We start from the raw sequence: 17790 nt of genomic DNA, 5'->3' as shown, positions 1-17790 counted from the left end.
TATTTCCTTCTAACGACCATGCATAATTTGTCCCGTCAAAGTGATGCGGCTCGCCAGCCAACATGATCGGTTGCCATCTTTTACACCGTAGATTGTTAGGCCTTGAAATTAACTATGTTAGTGACTCTGATACAATCTGAAAAGGACCTAGATGGCTATAGTGACCGAATAGCGAATAGCCTGTAAAAATCATTCTATAGAAATCACAAACTAATAGTGTACATTTTGGTTAGTGCATTGTTCGGGAACTACCTTAAAGGGTGATCTAGTCGTAGTAGCGAGAGACCATGCTTTGGGCCTCTAGGGGACGCTAAAGCACAAACTTTTTCCCCGACACCACGAAGATAAAGATGCCCCTCTTCATTCACCTTTTGCTACGACGGTAGCCCTTTTTTAAGGAGAAAAGAAAAGAGAAAGAAAGAAATCTAGATAAGTATGACTGCATGCTAGCACAATCAAGAGCTTATATGCAACATATAACTGCTCTGGAGCTCCTCACATAACCTATTCCTTTTTTTTTCTAAAAAAAACATTTAGAGCATGTTTGGATTTATGGTGATAAGGCTATTCACAATAGAGGTTTTATGAGGTGTTTCATGTATTAATTAGCTTGCCACGTCAGCTATTTTGATGACATGTCACATCATTTAAGAAGGAAGAGTTTCATGGAGTTTCACGGGGATGAAACCATGTTAACTCGTTTCCAATGTCTTGGAAACTGTGTGAAACCTCCGCTGAGAGTGTTTTGTTTCATCTTCATATAATTGAGTAAATCCTATTGGTTATTTATATGCAACATTTAAGAAGTATGTTGACATATGAAATAGTGAGATGAAACTCTCTATTGAGAGAGGGTATTTCATCCATCCATAAATCTGATGTGGCATTTTTGAAAACAGAGACATGAAATCCTCATTGTGAGTAGCCTAAGCACTACAACTTTAGATAAACTTTAGTGCTTGGTGATTGAGCAGGAGCGCTAAAACAGATTAAAAGTGAAGTGTTGAACCATAGCACACAATGGCAGTTTAGCTCCTTAGGCTATCTTAATAGATCCTCTATCTTATCCCTATTTTAAACTACAATCTATAAATAATGTCAAAAAATGTTATTATATTTTTCGTCTCCTGTTTTACACTAAGTCACCGCTGCTAGAGAGAGTCTTAGAACCGTTCTAATTTAGCCTGAGGAGCTTTATTTATTATACATTATTATTTATAAAAGGCCAATCATTTCTCTCATCGAGTCACTGGCTCAGTGCTATAAAGCGTTTTGTTTTCCGTTCCATTCACCCCCGTCCCCCCGGCATCCCCGCTGCCCGCGACCATAGGCCGCTCCGCTCCACCCCGCCGCGACTTTCGTCCCAGCTCCGCCGCATCTCTCCTCCTCCACCTCTACCCCGCCGCTCGGGCCAGCTAGCAGGCATCCACTGCGCCGCAACCGCGCGCAGCCAGCAGCCAGCCAGCCATGGAGAAGCGACGGCGAGGCAGCGGCGGCGTGCCGTCCTTGGCGGTGGCGGTGCTGGCGGCGCTCCTGGCGGCGGCCTCGATGCCGTCGCCGCCCCGCGTGGCGGCCGCGCTGTCGCCGGACTACTACAAGGACAGCTGCCCGGGCCTGGAGTCGATCGTGCGGTACGAGGTGGCGAGGAAGAAGAACGAGACGGTGGTCACCATCCCGGCGACGCTCCGCCTCGTCTTCCACGACTGCATGGTCGGGGTGAGCGAAATCCTCCCCCTCCCCCTCGGTCGAGCTTATTACTCCTGTCCTCCTCTTCCTAATTTGCTTCCACCGCACCGCACCGCACTCGTCCGTGGCTCGTGCAGTCCTTTGCTTGCTCCGAGATGCGCAATTCCAACGCTCTTATTGATCTACTGCTACCGCATTTGATTCTATTTCTATCGTTTGGTTCCCAGCTGATCTATATGGTTCGTGCGTGGCTGCGTGCTAACAGCAGAGTTTAGTTCCCCACTCTCACCATCCTCTCTCAGGCTCTCAAGCTTGCTCTGTTGTGGAGGAAATCAGAACCATTCTCTGTCGCCGTCTCCTTTTCCTCTGTTCAATCCAGGAAGCCGTCATTGGTTGCAAGTTGCGCACTGCTTTTTCCAGTCAGATAACATGGGCTGTCTGTCGCCTGCCTCTTTGCTTCCCAGCCAGTTCCTCTCCTCCATTGGCTTGGCTCAATCGCGAGCCCTGTGCTGCTCTTCTGAATCGTGCTGAAAAGAAAGAAAAGGAAATGGGGCTTGCCAAAAGCTACTGCACGGGCCGCTACAGGGCAAGGGCAGGCAGTGTTTGTTTAGCTGGCCGGCCGGGGACGCAAGCGAACAACAGCTCGAGAGCCCCGCGTGGTCGTCGGTTGCGCGCATGTGACGACGCGGCTTTTCACCCGCCCTTCCGGATTATCAAATGCCAGCCGAGCAGCGGCAGCGGCAGCGGCGTGCCCTGCCTTCTCGTCAGAAACCACGCCCCCCGAATCCCGAGCGCGTCGACCCGCCGAAAACCATCTGTTTGCCGGGTTCTGAAAATCGTCGCAGTTGCTTTGGCAGCCAGATCTCAATCATGTTTCACCAACTCACTTGCAGCTGTGGACTGTGGTTTGGTTTCGGTTTTTCAGACTGGTTGTATGCAGCTCGACAGCTGGTTCCATCTTGCATGCATGGTGCCAAGAATATGACCAAGATGCTGCTTGCTGCCTCTGCCTCTCTCTCTCACACACACAGCTGCTAGTGGCATCCTGACAAGCAAGCAGCTGGCATCTTCTTCTTAGTCCAGTCTTTTTCTCTCACCCTTTTCTTTTAATCTTTTTTTTTTCTGGTGACGCGTGACAAGCAAGCAGCTGGCATCTTGAAATCGTTATCGCAGCTATTACATTGCTTTTGTAATAATTCCTACTAAGACAATAGAAAAGAATAGAAAAAGAAACAAGTAAATAATGTGCCCTGCCGTTCCCCCCACCTCCACCCACCTCAACCGCAGGGCTGCGACGCCGCCGTCCTGATCGCGTCCAAGAACAACGACGCCGAGAAGGACGCGCCGGACAACGAGTCGCTCGCCGGCGACGGCTTCGACACCATCAACCGGGTCAAGGCGGCCGTCGAGAAGAGGTGCCCCGGCGTGGTGTCCTGCGCCGACATCATCGCGCTCGCCGCCAGAGACGTCGTCTACCTGGTAACCGCCGTCACCACCCCCTTCATGTCTCGAGTCCGTCAGTCAGTCCCGTCGTCGTCCCTCGACCAGCTGGTGACGTATCGGTATTCGGTGGTGACGAACTGGCAATGCAGGCGGATGGCCCCTACTGGCGCGTCGAGCTCGGCCGTCTGGACGGGCTCGATTCCAGGGCCAGCGACGTCAAGGGGAAGCTGCCGGACCCGGACATGCACGTCAAGGACCTCACGCCGGTGTTCCAGCGGAACGGCTTCACGGAGGTGGACATGGTCGCGCTCTCCGGCGCGCACACCGTCGGCTTCGCGCACTGCAGCCGCTTCACCGACAGGCTCTACAGCTACGGCGGCGCGCGGACGGACCCGTCGTTCAACCCCGCCTACGCGTACCAGCTCAAGCAGGCGTGCCCCATAGACGTCGGCCCCACCATCGCCGTCAACATGGACCCCGTCAGCCCCATCAGGTTCGACAACGCCTACTACGCCAACCTCCAGGACGGGCTGGGGCTCTTCACCTCCGACCAGGTGCTCTACGCCGACGAGGCGACCAGGCCCATCGTCGACATGTTCGCCGCCAGCCAGAAGGACTTCTTCGATGCTTTCGTCGCCGCCATGCTCAAGCTGGGGAGGCTAGGGGTGAAGACGGGGAAGGACGGAGAGATCAGAAGAGTCTGCACTGCCTTCAACCATTAGTAGAGGCCTCTCCTGCGTGCAGCAGCGTTTGTAATCCAGATTATCTCAAGCTCATGCTGTTTGGAGTTCGATCGAGATGCGTATACTGAGATTGATGATTGATCATTTTTCTTTTTCTTCTTTTTTTGTTGCATACACTTGCCAAAGCTTGAAGGTGTTCTTTCTCCTCTGTTTGTTTCTTCCTTTTTTTTCTTTTCTTCTTTAATAACCTTTTTACCTTACTTTTTTTTGGGTGCAATTTTTGTACAGACTGAAGAGTGTAATACCATGAACAACTTGAAGATTTTTAATTGAAAAAGGTTAATCTGACTATATGCACGGCCAATATAATAAAGAAAAGGTTACTTTGGCTCGGGCTCGGTTTTGTCTAAGTGCAATGCTGCCACATGATCTTATTTTTAATTTTCTTCTGAAATAATGATCATCTGCAGAATAATTGAGGTCGATAAAACTGCAATTCCAAAAGAGAAGTGGATGTTGTTGATTAATTGGTTGGCCAGTTTGAAGAACTTTGGCACATGAAAGAGAAGAGAACAAGATATCAGAGCATGTTTATTGAGTAAACCATATGCCGCGTGATTGGACCCAGCCCCTTGCGCCGTGTTTGTGTGTTGGCTGCACAACAGTGCAGGAGCCTGTACGCGCGGCTGCAGGCAAGGTTTTTTTACACTAGTTAGCCTGCATGTGTGGATAAGCCAAACATGAGCGTCTCAACCAGTGCAGATCCGTGCCAACCAGTCGCCGAGGCCGCCGGCACCCAATCAGGCCGATGATGAATGCTGAGGTACATAGTCCAACATTAGGAATGAACAGCAGGCCTTTAGAAAATTAACTAACCACCGGCATGAGAGGAGTTCATGAGCATAGACTAGAGAGTAAAATTTATTCATCCAGCTGACTTCTAGAAGTTCTAAAGAAGTTACTATAAGATATCAAAACATGTTTATCGAGTAAACCATATGATGAAGGCTGAGGTACAGAGTCCAGCATTAGGAATGAACAGCAAGCCTTTGAAAACGTTAACTAACCACCCGGCCTGAGAGGAGCTCATTAGCATAGAATAGAGAGTAATATTTATTCATCCAGCTGACTTCTAGAAGTTCGAAACAAGTCATTACAAAACACATAGTTTAAGAACCAGAAGCCTGAGATTGCTCACCATCTTAATTAGCCGTTGTCTTCGCTTCCTGATTGATGATTCTATGCTGTCAAGGTATACTAACCTTCATGTGCGATTATAAACTGCACCCATCAGAACTGATTCTCCAAGAGCCTGAAGAAACAACTGGATCATCAATTAACCAGACATCAACTCCAAGAGGCCAATGTTCGGTCTTCTCAGCCCTACCAATGTTCTTCATGTGCACGCTCAAGATTCCTAAAACCATCATTAAGGAAATTGATATTTTCAGAAAGCACTGCCTGTGGAGAGGAAATGACATCAACTCCAAGAGGCCACCTTCGATTGCTTGGAATTCGGTCACTCGAAGGAAAGTGAATGGTGGCCTGGGTGTTCTTCGATTAGAAACGCAGAACGAGGCTCTTCTAATCAAATTTTTGCATAAATTTTTCAACCAAAGCGACTTACCTTGGGTCCAGCTGGTCTGGAACAATTACTATCTTACTCGAGGTCTCCCTGGTAATAGAAGCGTTGGATCTTTCTGGTGGAAGAGCATTGTAAAGCTTCTGCCAAACTTCAAAGGACTGGCTACCCCCGTCATTGGCAATGGCAGATCTATTTCATTCTGGGATGATCAGTGGAGTCAGGGCATCCCGAGGCATATTTTCCCAGAGCTCTTCTCCTTTGCCAAGAACTCAAAAATGACTATCAAAGAGGTCAAGGATCATGAGCAGTTTCATGATCTCTTTCATTTACCTGTCTCTGATCAAGCGTTTCATCAATTTCTGGTACTCAAGGAGTCTTGGGAGCAAATTATTCTTAATAATGTTCATGACCGCTGGAAGTACATTTGGGGATCGGACAAATTCTCGTCCCAAAAAGCTTACAGATCTTTCATGGGCCAGATGCAGACTCATCCTATCTACAAACTAGTTTGGAAAAGTAAGTGTCAGCCTAAGCATAAAGTCTTCTATTGGCTGTGGCTTAAGAACAGGCTAAACACCAGAAATATGCTGAGAAGGAGAAACATGGAGCTAGATTCCTATTCTTGCGAAAACTGCCTTTGGCAAAGAGAGGAAACCCTTTATCATCTTTTCCTCAGATGCAACTTCGCGAAAGCCTGCTGGAACTCAATTGGCATCACCCCACCCAGAATTTCCAACCCGGAAGAGGCATCTGTGAACCTCAAACACCAGCTCAACGTTCCTTTCTCAATGGAGATCACTATTCTTATGACTTGGAGTATCTGGAAAAGCCGAAACGAGTGGCTGTTCTCAAACAGAGATCCCTCCGTGCTCCGCTGTACTTAGGAATTTAGTAGAGAATTGCGACTAATCATTCACAGAGCACGGGGAGAATTCGACACCTCAATCCCGAACTGGCTAAATTTGTGGCAAATATAGAAATAGCTCTTCTTTTCCTTCTTCTTCTTTTTCTCTCTTCTTTTTATTGATTGTAAAAGGACCAGGGCCTAACCTTTAATTTTCGCTTCCTAATAAAATGCGCAGTAGGGGTTTCCCCCCTCCTGATCCTTCAAAAAATTAACCAGACATCGTTATTTCTGCAGACTGCAGCCGTGTCACCACTTAACCCAAAATATCAGATGAACCTCTTCCCTTCCATGGTTCTCTTCTCCCTCTCTGATTTACCTTTTTCAAAGATAATGCTGGATATGGATTTATCAGATTAACTGACAAGTAATAAACATTATAAAGGTAAAATGATGTCAGTAACAAAACAGTACAATAGCATCATTTTAAAAACTGAAAACATCAAGGTCATATGCAGGGAAAAGAACTACACAAACACAGATAGATTACCAATTCCTGACTCTACATATTCCTTTCTTTAATGGTCACTGGCAGTGGCAGGGAAAGAATCTTCATTCACATGAGTTCCTTGAAAGCCCACGAAAATACATGAGTTTCAGTCTTTCATCAGACAAAAAACAGGGCAAACAAAAGATCTCAGGAAGGCTTGAATGGAAGGGGAAAAATCACTTTGACTTACTTTTCAGTCTTTGTTTGCCCAGGATCCCAAGTTCCTATTCAATTCTCCGACTGTTTTGCTTTACCTTTCTGTTGAAACCGTACGTAGTCCTAAAAGTTTGGGTCGTACCTAAAGGGCCGGCCCGAGCACGGCCCGTGAATAATGGAAAAAGGCCCGGCCCGACACGACTGGTTTAAATTCGGGCTAGCACGGCACGAATCACGGGCTGGGCCGTGCTCTAAATATCAGCCCGTCGTGCTACCAGGCCCGACACGTTGTTGTGGGCCGTGCTCGTGCTGGCCCGGCACGGAAACAGCCCGATCCAGCGTCGGCGGCCATTTAATTAGGTTTACTCGTTTTCCCACGCGTCAGCCCGTCTCCAATTCTCGCCTCGACTCCCAAGGCGTCGGCCGCCGCTCGTCTTCTCCGCCAGCCGCCACCAGCGGCCATGCACCGCGCACGCCCACTCCCAGGCGTGGCGTCCAGCGGTCCTGCGGCCACGCGCCCACTCCCAGGCACGGCGTCCAGCGACTCCAGCGGTCCCAGCGGCCAGCGGCCATGCATGCTAGCGGCCATGCACCGCGCACGCCCAGCCGCCCAGGCAGGCGCCCAGCGGCCAATCCCAAGCGCCATCTCCGGATCTCCCGAGGCGCCAGCCCAACGGCCATCTCCTGATCTCCCCACGGCGACCGAGATAGAAACTTAATTACGTGCACGAAAGCCCGCCGTGCTTTAGGGCCGTGCTGGGCCTTATTTCTACTCACCAGGCCCAGTAAGGCACGGCCCGATTCTATTTCGTGCTAGCTAGGCCCGACTAACTGAGGCCCGAAGCACGATAGGCTCGTGCCGGGCCGGCACGGCCCAAGTTGCAGCACTAACCGTACGGGCACAACTCTGAATTTCTGATTCTAGTGTTCATTCATTTCGGTTTCAAGTTTCAACAAATCATAAAAGAATACGTTCTTTCGGCCTCCACTCTGGCGTACTTATTACATACGTATACAGCTTCTCGCAACTAAAAATACAGCAAAATTTGAGCAAAATACAGCATTTCCACCGCGAACTTTCGACCTCCGTATACTTCGTTCGTTGTAAACTTTACAATGAACCTCCCATCTGCACCTTCTATGGCTCAGGTGCATCAGCATTCAGCAGCATGTTCTACTCTCAAAGAACTTGTGCAGAACGAAGGGAAGACACAACACTGCCTGTACATCCACGCCATCTGGCCCTTGAGGGTTTAGATCTTTCAAGTACGCGGCTTCCCATACAGACCTGCGTACACGACCTTCGTCCGATAGACCAGGATCAAGCTCAAGCCGAACGCGACGACGCAGAACCCGGCCATGATCAGGGACGAGAGGAAGAAACAGATGGCGCCCTCGCACTTCAGCGCCGGAGCTGCTTCAGAGACTACGCTCACCACTCTCCCACTCGTCGCCAGCAGCTTAGAGGTGCTGTGGCGCTGCTGGGCCTGCTTCGCTGCTTCGGCGTCGTAGATGCCGCTGGCGATGACCCCCGAGAACACCAGCGAGCCGGCCGGGTTCGCGACCGTGAGGAAGTTGTACAACGCCCCGAAGTTCTTCACCCCGAACAGCTCAGAGGCCGCGGCTGGCACGATGGCCCAGTGCGCGCCGTAGCCTACCCCCACGAGCAGCGTGCCGACGTACATTGTCCCGGGCCACGCCATGGCGAAGTTGAAGTGCCCGATCGCTATCAGGATTTGGGCTATTCCTAGCGCGATAGCCCTTGGGTACGCATAGTCTCTGGAAACAGGGAAGGAGTGCAAAAGGGTCAGAGAACAAAGATGTGCAGATGGCGATGCATTTTTCTATCCAAGTTAGAAAAAAAATGACTTAGGACAAAACTAAAAACAACCAACATTTCGTAACAGATGTAGTCAAAACATATGTCAACATGGAAGGTGACTATGCTGCCAAAAAAGCATTTGAAAACAAAATATTATTTATAAGATGGCATGTGAAATAAATTCTATTAAGCAAAGAAGCATAGCAGTCTTACTTGACAATGATCTCTGAGAAGTACCCTCCACCGATGCGTCCAAGAAAGTTCCAGATGCTAATCATTGACACAAAGATGTGAGTTTCCTCGTAACCCAACGACTGGCTCATTTGCCCAAGATTATCAATCACGGTGAGACCAGATCCAGAGCCCAGCAGAAGAGAGAGAAACAGAAGCCAGAAATCTGCCTTGATGAGCGCTTGCATCAGTGTGAAATCCTCTCCTCTCCGTGGACCTTTCCTTCTCTTAACCCTGACAGCACCATCAGCAGCTGCCTGAAATAACCTTGTCTGCAGTTCTGCTATCCTTTTTTGCCTCTCTGACGCTGGAAGTAAATCAACGTCCTTTGGCTTTTCATCCTCCACCTCGCTGAGTATAACCTCCTGTTGCTCTTCGGAAGATGTTGATGCACTTGGTTCTTCTTTCCGAGGTGATGGCAACAGTAGTGCATGCAGAGTCTCATCATCATCCGAAAAGAAGCTGAGTAGAACTGGGATGACTATTGGAACTAATAAAAATATTATTAGGACGATGGTCAACAAGACAGTCACTGACTGGCTTAGGTCGACAAGGTCTTCCAATAACATGACGCCCATAAGATAAGCGGCCAAGAGCAAGCAGACACTGTATACAAATGTGAAACTTGTGTTATCAGAAGGCCGCACTTGTCTGTGGCCTCCAACAGGTCTTACAATGAACATTAAAGCTATAACAATCATTGTTGGGCCAACTGCAACCATGAAGATCAGCGCAGCATCATCAGGAGAGTGCACAATTGCATAAATCTGTGTTAGAATTGCTCCACTTAATCCAGCGAATCCTTTGAGGATACCAACAATTGGTCCACGGCTCTTGGGGAAGTTCTGAACACATGAGACAAGTGCAGCAGTGTTGAAGTATGTCTCACCATTGTTACCGATGAAGATTAGAATGCACATCTGGGGAAGAATGAAAAAACTTAGTACACAGTCCACATAAAGGCAATTCAAGTCAATCAATATAAAAAATCAATAACAATTTCATGTTGCCCACGTGGTGTTTAGCAAAAGGACCAGTTTTGGAGACCAAAAGCTGATTAGGAACTTGGGATCCTGAGCCAAAATGTACAGTCACAATTGGGCATGACGCTAGTATAACGTCAGGTAAAAAAACTCGGCCGAGGAGGGAATGAGCGTCCTCCAAGTATTATACTAAAAAGAGACCGAAACAATGGTCCTGACCGAGAAAATCCCTGAACCCTATCCCCATCACTAATGAGCCGATGTCAACCGCCCACTCTGCAATAGCCTAACAGTGTAACCCAAGAGCGGATGCATCAAGGGAGTTTTTATAGAAGCCTTTAACCAGTAGGCTAGATGGCCTTTCGCCAGCGTCAGGTAAAAGGCACACACTTGATTTCATATATTGCCCCCCCCCTCCCCCCCCCCCCCCCTCCCACCTCACCCCCAAATATCTTTAACCATTTTTTCCCCTGGAACCTTACCTTGATCTAAGGTACTTCAATAGCACAAGTTATAATGACAACATTAACCAGAACGCCTCTTGCAGCTGTAAGGAATACTTTCTTAACAAATATGTAATTGTTGGTGTATTATGAACAAGTTGAAGGGTCTATTTGTAAAGTGGTAAAGTATAATAGAAAAGAGTGAGGGTGCTGTGTGAGATTAACACACACCAGAAAACAACATGGTATACGGAGCTAGGTCTCTCCGCCGCAGCCCGCCGCCGCTCCCGCAGCCCGTGCCCCGACGCGCGCAGCCGCCGGCCCCGACGCGCGCGCCGTACGCCGCCCGCGCCACGCGCCGCTAAGCGCGCGCGCCCCGACGCCCGCAGCCGCGCCGCCTGCTCCCGTCGAGCGCAGTCAGCCCCACCGCTGGAAGGCAAGGGAGTGGTGAGAGCAAAGAGCTGCTGCTGCTTCCGGCTCACCGTCCGCGCTGCTGCTGCTTCTTCCGGCTCACCGCCCGCGCTGCTGCTTCCGGCTCACCGTCTCCGCGTGGGCCGGCTAGTCGCAGCCGCGCGGTCACCAGCAGCAGACCGCACCGAGTCGCCAACCGCAGCGCCCTGCCACCTCCACGCTTCCACTGCGCCACTCTGACAAACGAGCTGCTGCTGACTTGTTTGCGTCCTGTCTACACGGAGGCTGAAACAGGAGGAGAGGAGGACGAGGTCTACGAGTGGAGTAGAGAGCTCGAGAGGCTGCGAGAAAGGAGTCGAGTGTGTGACTCTGTGCTTCTGTGAAAATGAGTACAGAGGAGGCTACGAAGAAGACAGAAATTGATGGTAGTGGTTCAGGAGGGATTACAAAGAGTGAGATGATGAGTGAAATGAGAAGTATGATCCAGGAGCTCATGGGGTTAGGGTTGATTGGTGCTAGGGCAAATACAGGTACATCTGAGTTGAAGTTGGAACTTGTGCCTAATGATGTGAAGCTAGAAGGTAGTAAGAATTATCTAAGCTGGTTCAGAAGAGTGCGTGTACTCCTAGGGGGCAAGGGAGTGGAGCATTATTTGGAGGAGACATGTGTTGAGCCGATTGATAAGCTCGGTGCAGAATGGAGAATCTGGCATGCGACAAACTCTGTGATAGTTGCATGGTTATTGGCATCCATGTCTCCCACTGTTAGCAAGAGGGTGGAAGCCATGCGTACTGCATCACAAATCTGGAAGACCTTGAGTAATATATACTCTCGAAAGGGGAATGTGATGGTGATGATGGAAATTCAAAACAAGGCAGATGCAGTAAAGCAGATGGGAAGACCAGTGGAACAATATGCTAGTGAGCTCCAACAGTTATGGGGAAAGCTAGATCATTATGCTCCTCTCCAAATGGTTTGCCCACAGGATGCACAAATGGTTCATAAGTGGGTAGAGGATAGGAGAGTGACCCACTTTCTAAAGAATCTGGATTCTGAGTTCGAGAGCAGGAGAGCGGTCTTTTGTCACCAGGAGAGTCTTCCTACCATGGATGAGGTTGTGTCTGCCATGATAGATGAAGAGAGCAGACTTCGAGTGATGAGTAGTGGTAATCATGTGAAGCCAGCATATGTTGCAATTGAGGATAGAGAATGTTATAATTGTGGGGAAAGGGGACACCTGAGTTACAATTGTCCCAACCCTAGAGGAAATGGTGGAAGGGGAGGATCTCGTGGAGGATGAGGTGGTACTCGTGGTCGTGGGAGCTATGGAAGAGGTCGCGGAGGTCGTGGTAGAGGCCGTGGTGGCTCCAGGGCCAACATAGCTACCACTGAAGAGAGTCTCTCTGTTACTCTATCTGGGGAACAAGCTAAGCAATGGGAGCAGTGGCAGAAGGGCAAGTCTTCCGAGTGCCTCACTTCACCTGAGGGGCAAGCCACCAACTCCTTCGGTAACTTTGCCAACTACGCCCACATGGGCGAAGGTACTCAGGCACAAACTTTTGCATCCTCATGTAGGCATCACATAGATTGGGTCATAGATTCAGGAGCATCAAAGCATGTGACTGGCATGTCCACCCCTTTCAAAACATACATTCCTTATACACATTCTGAGTCAGTTCAAATTGCTGATGGTACATCTCAACAAATCCGTGGTATAGGATCTGTTGCGTGTACACCATCTCTTCGCTTGTCATCAGTTCTGCATGTTCCATCTTTTCCAGTCAATCTCCTTTCTGTAAGTTCAATCATTGACCAATTCAAGTGCACAGTAATATTTGATGAGAATTCTTGTGTCTTTCAGGAGAAGAGTACTGGGAGAAAGATTGGGACTGGAGTCAGGCATAATGGGTTGTGGTTCATCAGTCATGAGGAGTCAGCATTGAAAGCAACTGTTGAGGGGGATGGCAAGGAGATTCTACTACATCACCGTCGGTTAGGACATATATCTTTTGAGAACTTAAGTCGGTTGTATCCCATGATGTTTAAGGGAGTGGACAAAAGTAGACTTGTATGTGATGCATGTGAACTTGGCAAACATACTAGATCTACCTATCCTAGTGTTGGTCTTCGTAGTTGTGAACCGTTTATTCTAATACATTCAGATGTTTGGGGTCCTTGTTCAGTCACTTCTGTGAATGGTGCAAAGTGGTACGTCACTTTTATTGATTGTTACACTCGTATGACTTGGATCTATATACTTAAGCATAAAAACGAGGTGTTAAAGTGCTTTCAAGACTTTCATAAACTGGTTGCAAATCAGTTTGATGCAAGAATTCGGGTTATCAGGACTGACAATGGAACCGAGTATGTGAATAATGAATTTAGATCATATCTGTCAGGTCAAGGAATCATTCACCAAACAACTTGTCCTGGAACTCCACCTCAGAATGGTGTAGCAGAGAGGAAAAATCGTCATTTGTTGGAAGTAGCAAGATCTCTCATGTTTCAGATGAATGTGCCTAAGTATCTGTGGAGTGAGGCAGTAATGACGGCCACATACCTCATCAACCGAATGCCCTCAAGAATACTTAATACGAAATCACCTGCAGAACTTCTATTGGGAAAGTGTGACTTTCGTGTTCCACCAAAGGTCTTTGGTTGTGTCTGTTTTGTCAAAGATCATCGACCTATGGTGAACAAGTTGGATCCTCAAGCAATCAAGTGCATTTTTGTGGGATATTCATCTACTCAGAAAGGATACAAGTGTTGGGACCCTATTGATAAGAGATTGTTAGTGAGTATGGATGTAACATTTCGTGAGGAAGACCCATACTATAGAAAGAAAGTTGATTCATATCAAATTCTGGAGGACTTCTCTCCGGTCAATGGAGGGGACCGTAGAGAGGGGGAGGATGATAGTGGTCGAGGTGGTGATGAGGTTAGTGGTGATGAGGTTAGTGGTGATGAGGCTAGTGGTGATGAGGCTAGTGGAGCTTCAGGAGGGGTGATTGTTGGAGGTATGATTTCACCAGAAGTGGAGAAAGGGATAACTACGCAGATATTGAGTGATGATGAAAGTAGTGGGGATCATGATGATCCAACTATTGATATTCAGGAGGAGACAGAGGATGATGAGGCAGTGATTGTTGGGTCAATCCCATGTCCTATGGCAGGGAAGTTGAATGAGAAACAAGGGGAGCAACATGATTGTTCCATTGGGGCAAAGGTGAATGACAAACAGGGGGAGCAACCTATAGTATATTATCGAAAGCGGACGAAGAAGCAGGGGGAGCAACCACAACCTGGATGTGTTGAAGCTCCAGTCCCATATCTCTCTTCAGACTCCTCTCCAGACCCAGCTGGTAATGTCTCTCCAATCCATATTTCTCCCATTCCTGAACATGAAGAATTACCTCTTGCGCAAAGAAGAGTTCCTAGATTAAATGCTGGGAAACCTCCTTCTCGTTATTGTTATGAACATGACATTGCTAAGTATGTCTCATACTCTAGTGTCTCTCCTGCATATAGAACTTTCATTGCATCTCTACAAACAATATCTATTCCGAAGGATTGGAGGTGTGCCAAACAGGATCCAAAGTGGAAGGATGCCATGAAGGAAGAGCTGCTTGCCCTGCAGAAGAACAAGACATGGGAACTTGTTCACCTTCCTGAAGGAAAGAAGGCGGTGGGGTGCAAGTGGGTCTTCACAGTAAAGCAGACTCCTGAAGGAAAGATTGACAGGTACAAAGCAAGACTGGTGGCGAAGGGATATAGTCAGACATATGGGATCGACTATGATGAGACCTTTGCACCTGTGGCAAAAATGGGCACAGTGAGGACCTTAATCTCATGTGCGGCCAACTTTGGTTGGCCTCTTCATCAACTGGATGTGAAGAATGCATTTCTTCATGGTGATCTGAAGGAAGAGGTCTATATGGAAATCCCACCTGGATTTGCAAATAAACAGACTATTGGAAAAGTGTGTAGACTTAAGAAGTCGCTCTATGGCCTAAAGCAGTCACCACGTGCGTGGTTTGATAGATTCAGGCGAGTTGTGTGTGATATGGGTTATCATCAATGCAATGGAGATCACACAGTCTTCTACAAACATCAGGGCTCGTGTATCACTATTCTAGCGGTTTATGTTGATGATATAGTGATCACTGGAGATGATGCGAAGGAGATCAAGAAACTGAAGGAAAGGCTAAGTAGAGCCTTTGAGGTAAAGGATCTTGGACCACTTCGATACTTCCTTGGGATTGAGATAGCTAGATCATCTCAGGGAATTATTCTCTCCCAAAGAAAGTATGTCCTCGACCTTTTGTCAGAGACAGGAATGCTTGGGTGTCGCCCATGTGGTTCACCCATTGATAGGAATCACCAAACTTGTGCTGAGTCAGGTGACCCTATAGATCGGGAAAGATATCAGAGGGTAGTTGGTCGTTTGATATATCTTTGCCATACAAGACCGGACATTGCTTATGCAGTAAGTGTGGTGAGTAGGTATATGCATGATCCTAAGACTGGGCATATGAAGATAGTTTATCAAATCCTGAGATACCTGAAGGGAACCCCTGGCAAGGGATTGTGTTTTAGACCAAATCAACATATGAATTTGGATGGGTATTGTGATGCGGACTGGGCGAGCAGTAAGGATGATCGGAGATCCACTTCTGGATATTGTGTATTTGTGGGAGGTAATCTGGTTTCATGGAGAAGCAAGAAGCAAGCTGTGGTATCTCGATCCACTGCAGAGGCTGAACATAGAGCAATGGCTCTAGCAGTTTGTGAAATGATATGGTTGAAGAGTCTCTTGAAGGAGCTTCAAGTGTTGAAGAATGAGACAATGTTGCTCCATTGTGACAATGTGGCAGCAATCAACATAGCAAATAATCCAGTTCAGTTTGATCGCATGAAGCATGTGGAGATTGATAAGTTCTTCATCAAAGAGAAGATTGATAGTGGTGCTTTGAAGTTGAAGTATGTAAAATCTCGTAATCAAGTAGCGGATAGTCTCACAAAAGGTTTAGGTCCTAAGGATAATGAGTTGGCATGTAACAAGATGGGAATGTTAAATATATTTGGCCCATCTTGAGGGGGAGTGTTGGTGTATTATGAACAAGTTGAAGGGTCTATTTGTAAAGTGGTAAAGTATAATAGAAAAGAGTGAGGGTGCTGTGTGAGATTAACACACACCAGAAAACAACAGTAATCATATGATGTCATTTAATTTTTTGTGCCCCGAAAACAAATCAAGTGACCTCCTGCAACTGTATTTGATATAAAACGACTAATCAGCTCTGATGTTCTAAATTGCAAATTAATTAAGGGAGACGAATAAGATACCACAGTTAAATCATTATACAATTTACCCTGATTTCATAGCATCTACAGGAAATTTTAGATAATAGTAAGGTACAGCTGGAGGCACATGGAAAGCAGGACAGCGACCACATTGTCAAGAGAAGCACGCCCCCGCACAACAATTGGCCATATTCAATAGGACCTATGTCAAATTGCTCAATGCAACTTGGAGAAGTTCTGCATTATAAAAGAGTATCCATTTCCACGATAACTGTATCTGTATAGTTCTGCTTTAATGGGACACGCTACAGTAAACATCAAAGTTTAGCTAGGCAGTATCCTAAAACAAACGGAATCAGCTCAGCCGTCCTTTTCTAAGTGAAGGAGTCCAAGTGCTACTCTGCACCCCCCGAGGCCCGAGGGCATGCGGTCTTTTGTATGGTTAGAAATGATTTGAACGCTAGTAACACCATGTTATGAGACCATGTGAGCAAGAATATTTGACAAAGGTGCAGCAAAATCTGCAGAACTATATGTCTGTATGGAACATCACGGTATGACGCTGCTACCATACGGAAGTTTTCCGAAAGCTTGGAATTTCAACGACGACTGCATTTGGAAACCCAAAATTCCAACATATATTCCACAGAAGCATCGTGCACGATTCAATCAACAACAGTCATGGGCAAGAAAACGTAAGGAAGTTTAATCGTTGGTAGAGCGATCACAGATTCATAGGCGATCGCGACATGCAACCAACCAATGCATCCGCAGCCCGCCGGGGAACGGGGAAAAAGACCCAAGAACAGAATGGAACGGGAGCATGAGCATCGAACGCGCAGTGACAAGGAAGCAATGAAAAAAAAAGTAACGCGTCGATGACAAAATGAAGATGCGTGGGGATCTCACCGCCCAGAGCGGGGGCACGGGGACACGGCGCGTGACGGCGAGCCAGACCCATCCGTATCCGACGAGGTTCTGCGCGGCGCCGACGAGGAGCGCGGCCCAGAGCGGGAGCACGGAGCAGAGCGTGCCGGCGAGGAAGCCGACGCTGTCGCCCAGGTCCTTGGCGACGCCGAGCCCGGCCACCTGGCGCTGGTTGTACCCGAGAGAGGCCTTGATCACCGGCGAGAGGCTGCCGAATAGGTAGCCGACCCCGGCGCAGGACTGCATCCACATCGCCGCCACGAACACCAGCCACCGGTTCCGCAGGAACCCCCGTACCCGGCTCCCTATCTCCACCATTGCGCTTGCGCCCTGCTTCCCGCCTTCCCGGCCCCGGACCCGGAGCTCCGACCCCACGACGCCGCGATAGATACCCCGGCGCGACGGACGGATGGGGACGCGCGCCCGGCGTTGGGGTCTTCTGGGCCAGGGACGGGCGCGCCCGGATCGTTGTGCGGCAGGCTAGTCCGGCAGCGGTCACCGTGGCCTTTTGTGGGTTGCGAGTTGCGAATGCCGTGCGTACTTGCGTGACTGCGTGTGTGCCCCAGTATCGCGGATAAAAAAAAACGACGGGCGGGACCAGCCGAAATTCGTGGCATTCGAGCTCCTTTGTTTCGCTGTCGCAGTTTGGGCGGTCGGGTTGGGCGAGTAGGCCCTTCCCCCGTGGATGGAGCGATGGCGACTCGGCGAGACCGCCGCGAGAG

At 48.5% G+C, this 17790-nt stretch overlaps 2 protein-coding genes across 2 annotated transcripts; one reads left to right on the top strand and one right to left on the bottom strand.

Moving 5' to 3' along the window:
• The first annotated feature begins 1296 nt into the window (after nucleotides 1-1296).
• On the top strand, nucleotides 1297-4155 carry LOC100192482 (uncharacterized). The gene is made up of 3 exons (NM_001367472.1): nucleotides 1297-1716; nucleotides 2974-3165; nucleotides 3279-4155. The coding sequence occupies exons 1-3, from the start codon at nucleotides 1468-1470 to the stop codon at nucleotides 3849-3851; spliced, it is 1014 nt and encodes a 337-aa protein (NP_001354401.1). The 5' UTR covers nucleotides 1297-1467; the 3' UTR covers nucleotides 3852-4155.
• A 3836-nt stretch (nucleotides 4156-7991) lies between these two features.
• LOC100285740 (nodulin-like protein) lies at nucleotides 7992-17550 on the bottom strand. Its single transcript, NM_001158631.1, is given in 3 exon segments — nucleotides 7992-8726; nucleotides 8983-9920; nucleotides 17051-17550. Coding segments are annotated over 3 exon segments (1791 nt in total). The 5' UTR covers nucleotides 17387-17550; the 3' UTR covers nucleotides 7992-8209.
• Nucleotides 17551-17790: the final 240 nt, after the last annotated feature.

The sequence above is a fragment of the Zea mays genome, chromosome 1 (assembly GCF_902167145.1).
Source record: "Zea mays cultivar B73 chromosome 1, Zm-B73-REFERENCE-NAM-5.0, whole genome shotgun sequence".
In the NCBI taxonomy this organism is placed as follows: Eukaryota; Viridiplantae; Streptophyta; class Magnoliopsida; order Poales; family Poaceae; genus Zea; species Zea mays.
The sequence above is the reverse complement of the archived record's forward strand: the minus strand, read 5'-3'. Positions and strand labels throughout refer to the sequence as shown.

Excerpts from the sequence above, each read along its gene's own strand:
- LOC100192482 (NM_001367472.1), top strand. The coding sequence starts at position 1,468 with ATGGAGAAGCGACGGCGAGGCAGCGGCGGCGTGCCGTCCTTGGCGGTG. Across the intron at positions 1,717-2,973 it reads TCCACGACTGCATGGTCGGG|GGCTGCGACGCCGCCGTCCT; the intron begins GTGAGCGAAATC and ends CCTCAACCGCAG. Across the intron at positions 3,166-3,278 it reads CCAGAGACGTCGTCTACCTG|GCGGATGGCCCCTACTGGCG; the intron begins GTAACCGCCGTC and ends CTGGCAATGCAG.